Source organism: Hibiscus syriacus, unplaced genomic scaffold (assembly GCF_006381635.1).
Source record: "Hibiscus syriacus cultivar Baekdansim isolate YM2019G1 unplaced genomic scaffold, ASM638163v2 tig00117005_pilon, whole genome shotgun sequence".
Classification (NCBI taxonomy): Eukaryota; Viridiplantae; Streptophyta; class Magnoliopsida; order Malvales; family Malvaceae; genus Hibiscus; species Hibiscus syriacus.
In genome coordinates, this window is record NW_024063519.1 from 1,344,695 (window position 1) to 1,358,496 (window position 13,802).

The window sequence follows — 13,802 nt, forward strand, 5'->3', positions numbered from 1 at the left end:
TCATTTTCACATTTCATTTTCATAACCAGTACTTTCAAATTTCAGAATTCATTCTCAGATTCAAAACTTACTTCTATATTCATAGCTTAATTTCAGATTCATAGTCCAATGCATATTTATGAGAATGCAAGGTACGTGAGTCATACATAATGTGTGAACTAGGCACTACATGGTGCCACTCATCATCATAGGACGCACTCCAAGTGCAAATTATATCATGTGCACCAACGGTGCCATACGTAATGTACACGAATGTACCATAACTTAACTTGAACTTTACTTAACTTCCAGGCATGGCAAGTGTACCGACGACTCTCAATGCAACAAACAATGGGCTTTTCCATTAATTATTATATGTCATTGAATTATCGAAGATATCAATATCTCAACATATCCAACTTTTCATATCATAACACAATAGGCAGTTCATTCCCTAAACATTTCATTTCCACGTAACATTTATATATCATGATCATCGTTAATTACCTTTATTTAACATATACACATCATATTCATCATGTAATAAATATCATAACTATCATGCCAATTATAATAAAGTTGACTTATTTCAAACTTTTATAATAGCATATAACATAGGAGTAACATGAAAACATAATTTATGACAAATTTCATATGCTAGCAGCTTGCACTACCTTCAAAGAAATATTATTCTGTATTAATATACACACTTAACAATTATTTTGTTTATACCATTAACAACTAGACTCGAATAAAAATCTAATCATATAAGGCACTTTTTCTAATTCAAATTGTACAATTTATAGTAAATTTTCAAATAAGACTTACAAAAGTTGTTTTTGATCAGAAACTGTTGCCCTGTTTTTCTGACATATCATTGATAAAAAAATAATATCTTTTTATATATACTCCTTGAAATCAGTAGACGTTTATTTTAAACAAAATTAGGCTGATATATGAATCCAAAGGCATAAAATTCATCTTCTATCCATTTATGTAGAATTTATGGTGATTTTCTAAAATTACTGTTTCAAGTCATAAGTATAGGCAGATTTCACTAGTTTGCATCGTTAGCTTATTCACTAATCATATTAGCTTACCAAATAAATATATAGGCTTGAATCACAATTTACGTAACATTAGGAGTCACTTCTTACCATAGTAACTCAGTCACTGGCTCATCACAAGCTAATGTTTGCTCGATAACATAAATACAAATTAAATGTACTCACCTGGTCTCCTTAGCTTACAAACCTTCCTTAGAAATTCACATTCATCCTTAAGCTTCTCCTTAACTTTAATATGGTTGGGTATTAATTTCAATCATAATCTAAATGAACACCATCTACAAAATATATACATTTCAAACCACATGTTAGAATCTTACTAACATAGGTACACAACAGAAAAGTAAATTCATAAAAATCTTCTGGAACTCATCCGATACTAATTTCTTGTTACAACATAAATGTTGATCTCAAAGCTTCAAATTGACCATTCAAGTCCCTTTTTATCCATATTCATCACTAAGGCACACAATATTTTCAAACTTCATATTTTAACCACTAATTATGAATTCTTTTCAAATTCATCTCAAGTTTTCCATTTTACTCAAACTGATCCCTTGCCATTTTTCCCTCAAGTCAAACTTCAATCAACTTAATTAAAATTTCCAGCATTTAATTCCAGCATATACCTCAACATTTACACCATTTTCACTTAAGTCACTAACTTTCTCATATTTTCTCAAACTTCACCAACTTTCCAAAATAATCAAATTTCACATTCTAACATCAAATTCAACATTCTAACATTAAATTCCCGCATAGTAAATCATCTATTTAACAATTACATATTAACCCCATAGCTTTCCATAATTGTCAAATAGGTCCCCCAACTTTCACAAAATTGCAAATTTGTCCAAATAACTTTGTAAGGCTTATAGAACCTTTCAAACATCATTTCTAAGCCTAGGGAAATTTTTCATAATTTCCCCCAATTATTTCCTTGAGGATGAATATTCTAGGGTTTAGGGTTCTTGATTTTCACTTGATTCAAGCATGGATTCCACCTCTAAACAACATTTCAAGGCTTATACAATTAAACCCCTAACTTAATTTAACCAAATCACAAGTTCTTCAAAACCCTAGGTTTAGGTCGAACATGATTAAGCTTGATTTCAAGTGTTTTAATTATCACACATGCTTTAGAAATAATCTATAACATCAAAAACATAATAATCTTCCATCAAATCTTCAAATCAAACATGTTTATAAACCCTAATCTCCAATCTCATTATATAAGCATGATTTCCATGTAATTTTTATACCAAATGATAGAGAATTTTAAGAGGACTAATTATCTCTCTAATAGCTAAATCCAAAAATCAATCGAATAAGCTTACAAATAAAATCAAAATTTCTCCTTACCTGACTATGGGGTGCACGACTTGAGCATGAAAAGGGACTGGAAATTATTGTTTTCTCTTCATAATTAACATATACACTTGTTTAATTTAATATAAATGAATTTAAAGTTCATTTAATTGAAAATTACCATTTTAACATTACCAAAATATGATAATTTCCACTTTGCCATTGCTATAACATCATCCATGACATCATCTTATCATATCATCTTCAAATTAAAAGATGAACAAATAAAAATTCACTTTCCACCTTTACCCTTGTAAAATTTCAAAAACTGCAATTTAGTCATTAAATTTTCCAATTTCGGCTATATATGGAAAGTGACTTCAATTCCACTGATCCACATTAAATTTCACTATTCTAAAATTTGGAAATAATATTTCTAACCTTTATCTATCATTCTTCAAATTTTCATGAAATTCCAATTTGATTATCCAATTCTATATCGAACTTTACTGCCTTATAGCCTTTAATACAAATCTTATACAGAAATTCTGATTTCCAGAAAAACTTCATTCTTGAGGATGATCTATTCATTTATGTAAGAAAATTTCTTTTCGGGAAAATTACTAATTCGGTCCCTTCACTTTCCAAACTTTATACTTTGTCCACTAAACTTTTAAAATTTATGTTTTGGTCACTAACCATAATTTGGGTATTACATGCTTGGTTATTTTAATATTATGAAACTAGATTTCCAGCCCCTTACTTTTTCCAATTTATTAAGCAGAGAAGCATCGTTTACCACCCACAACTTTCGAACCTCTTGCTCGCATGTGTCTTCCGTTAACCAGGCCGCTTCAAAACGAAAATGTCAATGAGGTTTAGACATGCCCGAAGAAGCATCAGTGTGAACCAAGAGAGGGCAATGATCAGAGAGCGTATTATGTAAATGGTCCAGCCGAAAATAGGGAAAAAGATCCCACCACTGGTCATTAGCCACCCCACGATCCAACCGCTCTCTAACATTTGTTGCAGCAAAATTCCCCATCTCCCAAGTGAACCAACTACCATTATACCCAATATCGCTAAGGCCACAATCATTCAGAACAGTCCAAAACGCATTCATCTGACTTTCTCGCCGAATAGAATTGCCATGCTTCTCATAATTATAAAGAATTTCATTGAAATACCCTATAATTAACCAGGGGTATCGAGAACTGGTATTCAAGTGCCGAATTAGATCCCAAGCTGTGTTCCTATGATTTGCATTAGGATCCCTAAAGAAGCTTGTGCAATGCCATTTAACACCATCTGAGTCCTCAACAATTACATTGATGTGTCTAGAAGAAAAGGATTGAAGCGCCACCTTACAATCATTTTTCTAGCCCAAAGATAAACCTCCACTCCTATCCGTAGCAGCCACATCAATTTCATTCAAGAAACCACACTTTCTTTGCACTTCTCCATACTAGCTGGTTGTAACTTAATCTCCATAAAGAAGACTTTTGATGGGTTCGTGTCTTTAACAACGTGTTTAAGATGCCTAATCGGTCAAGGTTGACCCGACCTCAAACGTTCCAGCTTAATATTTTCATTGCTCCCTGCTGGCCTACTGAGCGTGGCCTGCCGATATGACTTGATTATGAGAAAACGGTCTATTTCCAAACTCCTCCCCCTCATTTAAACCTTGGCCCGAAACTTCCCCCACTCGAATTCTAGGCCTTTTTTTACTTCTGAATCACCAATTAGATTATCTTCTTCCAAATTAGCCATCTCCGTATCCAAGTCTGTTAAAACTAATGTGTCCTGACCCATTATATCCACTTCCTTTGAAATACTTTCCTTGCGGCCCATACTACTCTTTTCTGTTATAGTAACTGTATTGTTTTTGACTGGCGCTGAAATTTAGAAATGTTTCCTTGAAATTCGGAATAGAATCCAAATCAATTGGACTAATCCCCATAATTGATGTTGGGAGATCTTTATGAGCCCGATGCTTCATAATCTCCGTCTTTCCTTAACCAAACGCTCTTTGGTGGAGCAGACCTTCCCGACGGCGTGCGGATGGACAGATCCCACGCCATCGGCAGCTCATCCCCTCCATGTCTTGCTCTTATCGGACAGAAACTCTCCCCATGGCCTAGCTTTCCACATACAAAGCAAAACAACGTTAGTTTTTCATATTCGAAGCGAACATAATGGAAACTGCCATTCTTCAACTGCAACTTTTTCTTCCTCTTTAGCGCCAAACGGACATCCAGACGGACACGAATCCACATTATTCGTTTATACCCAAGCGCTATTCCAGTTGTATCATACTCCTCAAAACTTTGTAAAATCAGGAGATGGGAATTAAAATTCCACTGTCCTCCATTCTCAATGCGCTTCACATCCATCTCAAGAAACAGACGAAACAAAAACATGTTTTCTCCCAGATCCAAGATAGCAATACCCTCCATTGGATGCCAAACATCGTCTTCCCCCGTATCCAATTCCAGACTTGTCAGTTCATCAACTATATACCCCATTGAACACAAAACCAGAGATCAACTTTGACAAAGCAAAGAGAAAATAGAAAAATGTGTCAAATTTGTTTCTAAATATTTATACATGTGGCTGAATTATTTCTCAAGTATTTTGTTTGGTTTCATGAATTTCTAAAACAAGTGTGCCCGGCATAAATGCAAAGTTTCTGTCACTCCTCGAAGGTATTGCAGGATAAGATTGACAATAAGTTGAGATGCTCTATTGTTTGTTATTTTCACACTCAATCGAATTTTAAAATCACTTCAATTTGAGAATAAGAGTTTAAAATCTTGAGATTAATAATTATTTTTGACCTTGCATATAGTAGATTTACTTATTTTTTTAACTGTATTTTCACATTTCTGAGTTTGTTTATGATTTCAATTTATTAATTTTTTTCTGTTCTAATTTAATATCTAAATCTAAATCTAATTTTAATATTTATTTTGATTTTTTATTTAAATTTAACTTTAGTGTTCAATTTATTACTCATTTTCGGTCTAAATGTTTGTTTTTATTTTTAACAAAAATGTGTGTTAAATATCCATCCAAACATCTAACCTAATTTAATTAAGAATTATATTAAAAATTGAAATCAAACGCAAGCATACAATTTTTTTATTAAGTTAAGGTGATTTACAAAGAGTAGTATCTGTTCTAAATACTCTCAAGCATTTGACAACGCTCAATCATTCTATTGTAGATGTTGGTCCTCGAACCCGTGACCTATATAAATAATAACAATTTCCTTAACCACTAAGATAAATTTGTACAAACACATGCATACAATTTAAATAAAAAACTTAAGTATCAAATCAATAAAATAAGTGTTGGTTACTAGACGATACATTAATTCTAAATTGTAGATGTTTTTTATACAGCTTTGAACCAATCAAAGAACAAGTTTTTCCTAGGCGATAATGGAATGAATAAAATTCTTCTGTCTCTTGTTTGTGCCCCTAAGTGTTTCAGTCTAATTAAAATTTAACACATGGATTATATAATTTACTCAATAATAATAATTTTTTTTATTTTAATTCTTATTCCCCATCTAGAAAAAAATAATAATCTTAACACCTCCCGCTGAAGAAATTACAATAAAAATATGAAAGTAAAAGACGAGACGACGGTAAATTTAATTTAGAGAAATTTAATGTAAATCGTAAATTATTTAATGAGATATATGAAGATTTTAAAGTAAATTGTAGTTTATATTAAATTATTTATTATCTGCAATGAAGATCTGAAAGCAAAAGGGGAGATGGTGGTAATTTTGCCCTTACTTAAATTTTTTGTTTACAATATATCTATAATTACTATATATAATTTATTTAAAAATAAAAATTTATTTTATTTTAAAAATTAAATATTTTGTTAAAGAAAATTCTATTCAGGCATATGTCTGTGATCTAAAAACTATTTAATGCATACAACATAAAAATCTAGACATCTAATAATGGAAATATTAAAACTTAAGGGGCCGTTTGGTTCACGGCATATGGGATTATTGGGGAATGGAATTCTCATTCTCCCGGTTGTATGGCCAGTAATCATATTTTCGGTAATCTTTTAATCTCAACAGTGGGTTTTTAGGGTATATTACCGGGAATATGATTACACATTTCCTTAGGTATTGTTTGATTACCGACGTTTTGGACTAAAATGTCCTAAAAAAATTTCTCTAAAAAATATTCTTCTTCTGTCGTTGAATAATAAAAATTCTACGAAGGTTAAATTACAAATTTATCCTTAAACTATTTTAGATTTACAAAAAAATCTATAATTAAAATTTTATATGAAGTTCAGGGGTTAAAATAAAATTGTACCATTTCATTAAACTTATTTATCTTTACAATTTTGTAAAAAAAATTATATAAATTTTATGAATTTAAAATTTTTAAAGAAAATATATAAATTAATTATAGTAATATTATAATAGAATTCAACTTGTTAAAAAAATAAATATATAATAAGCACAATTTAATAAAATATACATTCCAATAATATTTTATTCCTTTAACCAAACACTATAATCTTACATTTCTGCTAAACCAATCAAACACAAAATACAACATTCTTAGTAATCCTATTCTCCGATAATCTTTTATTTTCAATGGTAATCTTACATTCTGTGAACCAAACGCACCCTAAGGGGAAAGCAATTAGGAAAAAGTTTATAAAACACGACGAATCGAACATGGAAACAGATTTATTACAAAACCTATTATTAACTACAAATATGCACTGAACAAAACAAGATCAAAACACAAGGAAGATTGACATGGCTCAAACCATTGTTTTCTCTTTACAATCTACAAGTTCAACATTGTACAGACAGTGAATAACCCTAGACAAGCCGAGGCAAGGCAGTCGAAAACGAGGAAGATCAACTAATTTTTTTCACTAGCTACAAACTCTTAAGGGCGTCTAGTTGTGTACATAATAGCACCAAAGGACTTTGTATAATGAATGAGACTTATAACCTATAAACAGATGAGCAAATGAATAGCAATAACAATTAAAAAGAAAACAACTGTAAACTGCCCGGAAAAAAGACCCTAAAAATCTCCAAAAGGAAACTAATTTCATGAGCCATGTAATGATGGAAGATTCGGACTGTTCAATTCAGAAGATGTGTGCTTTCTTTGCAACTTCCATGTTAATTGCCTAATCTTTGCATCTACCCGTGCTGAGAATCCAATTTTGGTTTCCTGTCTTGCCTTCGATCGCTCCCGCGACCACATGTGTTGATCCTCGACGTCTTTCTTGTAGAACTTGATCTCTTGGATGATATGATGGTCCAATGGGTTGAAATATCTCTGGAAAGATATATGGGCCATGTATGGGAGATTGCATGCAACAGTTACTAAAACGGTGGCTAACCAATAGATGGGTGCCGGAGCGAGAGTTTCCACTAGAATTTGGTAGGCATTACCAGAGATAGTGGGACATATCATGCCATAAACAAGGAGAAACAAATACCAAGCCGAAATGCTGCCCCATATCAAAAAGTGTTGAATCCATGTGAAGTGGCTCATAGTGAGTGCAATCTGGCAATTGAGAGCCCAAATGATGCAAGTAAACATTGTTGTTCCCAAAGCAGCCATATCAGCCGTCTGGCCTCCAGCACGGAAAGCTTGGTCATAAAAGATGACAATATTGAGGAAGAAAATGATAAGGGAAGAATATAGTCCATTGCCCATCCACCCAAGTATCCTATACCAATCGAAAAACAAATTTCTAGGTCCTTGCTGATATAATGCAGGAAACTGCAACAAAAGTAGGCTAAACGTTATAATGAAAATTACAGGAAACATTGATGAATTGCAAATACAAGAAACATCTGTAGACTGACCTGTAAGCAGATCTCGGAAGAAACATCTTGCTCAAACACTCCTAGTGAGATCACAGGCAATGAGGTAAGAACAACATTGAATAATAACATGTACCAGTCGTCATATACTGATTGTCCAGAAAAGCCTGTGAATGCCTCAAAGTAGAATAGGGTGAGGCCAAATGCTATGTTCTTGTAGAAGGAATAGCAAACCTGAATAAAAAATATCAATTAAATTGGTACAAAAACAGAAGATGATGAGATAAAAATGCGCAACAAAATGAAAAATTAGTTCATCAATCTGTTGACATGTACCAGTCGTCATACTGATTGTCCAGAAAAGCCTGTGAATGCCTCAAAGTAGAATAGGGTGAGGCCAAATGCTATGTTCTTGTAGAAGGAATAGCAAACCTGAATAAAAAATATCAATTAAATTGGTACAAAAACAGAAGATGATTGAGATAAAAATGCGCAACAAAATGAAAAATTAGTTCAGTCAATCTGTTGACATTACCATCTGTGCAATCCTCTTATAACACCAATGTCCATGGACAACGAGAAGTCTTTCCAAGAAAGGAAATTGGGCAATGGAGAAGTCACTGGCCATTACAGCCTACAAAAGAGAACAATTTATAGGAGGTAACTAACTAAAATGCACAAATAAGATGTCTTAAGAAGCATCATTTCAAGATGGAGAGTTAAGGCCTAAATGTATTACATAATTACATGATGAACATTTTAGCAAGTCATTGCTACTAAGAGTCAAAAGAAGCCCAGCAAGATTTTACCCCCCCAATGAGGGCAGTTGTGTGTAAACTGCTAAGGTTTGCATCTATTTACTAATTCTAACTGAACAAAAGAGCAGCCAACAGGAGTCATGAAGCTCGAAATACATATCAAACTTCCCATCTAAGCCAATTTCCAATGAGATAATCTCGCCCCCTCTAAATTCTTAAATAAGGAACATCCTTGACGTAAAACTATATAAACGATTCATTTGCTACTATCAGTACAGGAATATATTGAAACAGCATGAAGATGAGCTAGATATGTTAACTACCTGCATGCCTTCTACACCACTAATGCCGACTCCAATATCAGCTTCTTGAATCATTCCGACATCATTTGCACCATCACCAATTGCTAAGGTGGTTTTCCCAGTTCCTTCTTTCACTAGTCTTGTTACCTGGTTTGAAAAAAAAATGTACTAAATAAATAGAATACACAATAAGATCTCCATTGCCAGGGATATCACCTGATTAGATCCTTTGATAACTCAGAAAAGCCTAGGAGGAAACAAAACGAAAGGAAAAAGAGATCTTACTAGTGCCTTCTGCTTGGGTGACACACGACAGCATATGACAGATGCACACTCAACTGCTAAACCTAGAAATTGCTGTTTCATATCCTCTTCCAAGGTATATGCAAGGGTCTTTCCATCGATGATCAACGCAAATGCAGCATGTGGATCTTTTTCTAGTTTGATCATTTGTGAAGCATTGGTAATTTGCAACACTATGTTCTCCTTGACCACCTGATCAGCAACAAAAAGCAAAAATACATCAAATGAAATAAATTTCCTCAGGAAAAGAAAATTGAAGTCCTCTTTCACAAAGAAATACTTACATTTTTGGCATCTGAACTAATTGCTGTAATACATATCTGCTTCATGCCTTGTCTTAGCAGACTGCAAGCAAATCTGCATGAAGAAAAAACTTACACTAAAATATTTTCATGAAAAACTTTCAATTGAGAAACCCAATTCCAGGTCCCTTGAGAGTGGTAAAAAAGAGTCTAATATTAAATGGCAAGAGATACCCTATATTTATAGCGGTTTCCATCTTGTCCCCTGTCAAAACCCAAATCTTCAGACCTGCTTGTGCAAGTTTATCAATACATTGGGGTACCTGCAATCGAGAGAAGTTAAACCAGGTTGATGTAAATCAAAAAGGAAGTTTCTTAGAGCAAGCAAGCTAGGTAACACATACCCCCTTCTGCAATTTGTCTTCCACAGCAGTAGCACCAATGAGAATCAAATCCCTCTCCATCATATCTGCAGCCTTTTCAAGCAATGTCTCTCTATCAGTCCCAATAGAAGTTTTTGCTTTCTGAAATTCATTGCTCCAAGCAGAATACTCAGACTCATCGAGTTTTCTATAAGCCAGCGCCAACGTACGCAATCCAGCTTCTCCATACTCATTCAAATGTTTACTGGTATCTTCCTGATACAATCTTCCATTCTTTGATAATCGATCAAAAATAATGCTGCACCAGATGGGGTAACAATATATAAGTCAAAAAATAAATCACCGGTCCTTTGAATGAACGGGTTGGAGTATGCCGCCTTAACCTGTTCATCTGTTAATACCTTGAAGAGTTTAAAAGGATAGAGATACTAACCTATCAGCACCTTTACACAGGAGAAGAATCTGCCCATCTTCATCCCTTACAATTACTGTCATCCGCTTTCTTTTGCTAGTAAATTCCAACATATTTAGAATTTTGAACTCCCTGCAAGATGCCAAGAGAACCATTAAGATGCTAAAACAATAGAAATTCAGGATACATTAGCAGAGAGCACAAACAATTTTCCTTTAGCATCCTCACCTGTCAATTGCTTCTCCAGAAGCAGAATATCTTTCACGGACGAACACACTTGATTGAGTTCTTTTAAAAAACTCAAAACCAAATTCTCTTGCTGCAACTAGAAAGGCTCCTTCATCAGGAGATTCTGCTTCATAAGTACAACTTCCAGTCTCTTCATTCAGCTCAGGAATAGCAGTGTGACAAACTGCTAATATTCGGAAAAATAACATAATGATATCTGCATTAGGCTCTTTCAACCAGTTCCCTTTCATGACCCGGTTGTCATCAAAGCTAAACCCTTTTATGGGAGATTTACGATCCTTTTCATCTTTCGAAGTAACAAAAGTCTCGAGTTCAATTTCTTGCTGTTTTCCTTTTTGCCTGGAACCAGTTGGCCTTCTAGCATCCTGATCCTCAAAGTCATTAGCCATCTGTTGTGCAGCAGCAAGTTCAACTTCACTAGAGAGCACACCATATGTGGTACCAGCAATTGAACATTTGAGAAAATCCATCTGATTGCAAGTCAAAGTGCCTGTTTTATCTGAAAGGATTGTATCAACCTGGCCCAACTCCTCATTTAAATTTGATGTCCGAGCTTGAGCAGGATTCCCAGTTTCTTCATCATACATGTGTATGTCTTGATTAATGAAGGACGCTTGCAAAACCTTCACCACCTCGATCGAAACATAAAGTGAAATAGGTATTAAGTAGCCATAGAGTATGAGGGCAGTTACCAGATGCGAAACCCCTGATACTCCAGGCTTTTTGGGATTATAATAATCGTCAGTATTCTGGGGTTGCAGATACCACCAATCTGGCATGTAGTACTTTGTTCTCACAGCAAAGCCGATAGAACTTATCAAAGAGATCACTAGAAGGAGGCTGAAAAGAACATATATTATATAATCCATTTTCCTTTCTATTCTGCTCCTCTTTGAAGGAGACTCTGTGGCATTCTGCATTACTTTGCTATCATGGCCAGTGAAAATCACAACCCCATAGACAAAAGCAGTATTACGCAGCTTTGAATCTCGAAGAAGAATTTGGCTAGGGTCAAGAGCAAAAACTTGACGATCATATTCAAAATTACCGATAAAGGAGAAAAGGCTCGGGTTGGGATCTTCACATTTTATTGTTCCTGTGAATTTCTTGAAAGCCTCATCCTCATCCAAAGGCAAAGTTACCTCCAAAGCTCGCTTTACCTTCAAGTTTGTCTCACCATCTAAATTCATAGTCTCTACATAGCAAATTCCATCCTCATAGCTGGATGACAAGAGTAATAAATCAGCTGGAAAAAACTGATCCTTCTCCACTTTCACCACATCACCAACCCGAACCTTCTGCCAAGACTTATTTCCAAAAACTCCTTCCCCCTTATGAACTTTTACTTTACGACTATTAACCTTCATATCTTGCATAAACCTTCGCCAATCCTCCAAAGCTTCCTTGGCCATGCTAAGCCCCACAACAAATGCCAAGGGAGCAATCATGCTCACAGCAGAAAAAGGCGAAAGAGGTGTAAGCGAAAGAATTGCAGCTCCAAGGAAGTACAAATTAGCAACTCGGTGGAATTGTTCATACAAAGCTTTTGGTAAGAAAGTGATGAAATTATACTTGGTGGTCGATATGTAATTCGATCGATATTTAAAAGGTTTTTTCTTGTGCATATGAGGTTGGTTGCAGTGCACAACTCTCGAGTATCCCTGCCCATTGATAGAATGTGGTTCTTCATCAGTAGAGCTTGGCTTATAACATGAAAACGTATAGAGATGACTCCACCTGAGCCTTGCTCTTCTCCCACCCAGAGCCATCTCTCAGAATCAAGCTTTAAAGGAAACAAGCGCACAACTGTCAAACAGAGAGAGATCCCAGATCTAGCCTTCACTAGTAGATTTTAATGGAGCTACTCAGTCAAAATTTTCCTTGCTTTATGAACTGGTTTCACAAGAAAGGAAAAAAATACGCAAATCAAACAGAAGCACATACTAATATTTGCAAATTGGAGCTTCTAACAATAAGTTGCATATAAATTTCAAATTTTAAAAGCAAAAACATTCTGATTTTTTTTCTTATGTCATACTTAAATTACAATCAAAATTCTAGCATAAGCCAGATTTGAAAGTCTTATGAGCTATAAGAGTTTCGTAATAAGAGAGAATTTGAGAACAAATCTACATTGGTGAAAGCAACAAAATAGGGGGTACCGCTAAAAGAACCCCAAATGTTAATTCAAAACATAAAGGAAAAAAATCCTAAATTCAACATAAAATTATTAAATTTGGCAGCTGGGGAAAAATCCCAAACCCAATTCACTTAAAACCAAACAAACAGCAAACCATATTATGAAAAAGAAAACAATGCCCAGCCAAACCTTTGAAAAAAAGTGAGCAGATCATTGATATTTGAACCAAAAGAGAAAACCCAGGTGTTCCAAGTTTTGCAAAACTTTAGCAAAGCAAGAATTTCAACGGAAAAAAATAACTGAAGAAGAAAGGGGAAGTCCAAGAATAATAGTAACAATTTAAAAAGAGGTACCTTGAATCTGAGGCCGATTCATCATCAACACCAAACTGTAACAATTTTTTTTTAAAAAAAGCATTGGCAAAAACCACTCAAAAATAGTAGAGAGTACGATTTGCAGATCAAGCAATGGAATGAGAAAAACAAAAACAGAGTGAGAGTTTCTTTGAAAAAGAAATTGATTAAAGGGAGATAATCTAGAGAGAGAGATATAAAAGTGAGTGTTTTAGGCTTAAGCCAAACAGATTTTCTCTTCGAAATCACTGACAGTAATTCCCGGGATGCATTTGCGGCTCTGTCTTCTTTAAATAAATACGTAAATACCCAACGATTTTTTAAAAGAATGATTTTCACTTTTTATTTTCTCTTCTGAACTTCAATTTTTTCCTTTATTTCCAAGTAATGACACGGCATAGCTTTGAAGCTTTTTTTTTATAGCAAACGAATACCTGTCTTTTTCACATAGTTGATTTAGTAAAATAGGA

At 34.2% G+C, this 13,802-nt stretch overlaps 1 protein-coding gene across 1 annotated transcript; it reads right to left on the reverse strand.

Annotated features, from left to right (window-relative positions):
• Positions 1-7,279: 7,279 nt before the first annotated feature.
• Positions 7,280-13,590, reverse strand: LOC120195100 (probable phospholipid-transporting ATPase 4). Its single transcript, XM_039197205.1, has 11 exons — positions 13,333-13,590; positions 10,819-12,732; positions 10,612-10,722; positions 10,200-10,476; positions 10,030-10,118; positions 9,838-9,910; positions 9,536-9,745; positions 9,272-9,397; positions 8,726-8,824; positions 8,233-8,424; positions 7,280-8,146 (listed from the first exon to the last, which is right to left on the reverse strand). Exons 2-11 carry the CDS (start codon positions 12,606-12,608, stop codon positions 7,463-7,465), a joined length of 3,651 nt encoding a protein of 1,216 aa, XP_039053136.1. The 5' UTR covers positions 12,609-12,732; positions 13,333-13,590; the 3' UTR covers positions 7,280-7,462.
• Positions 13,591-13,802: the final 212 nt, after the last annotated feature.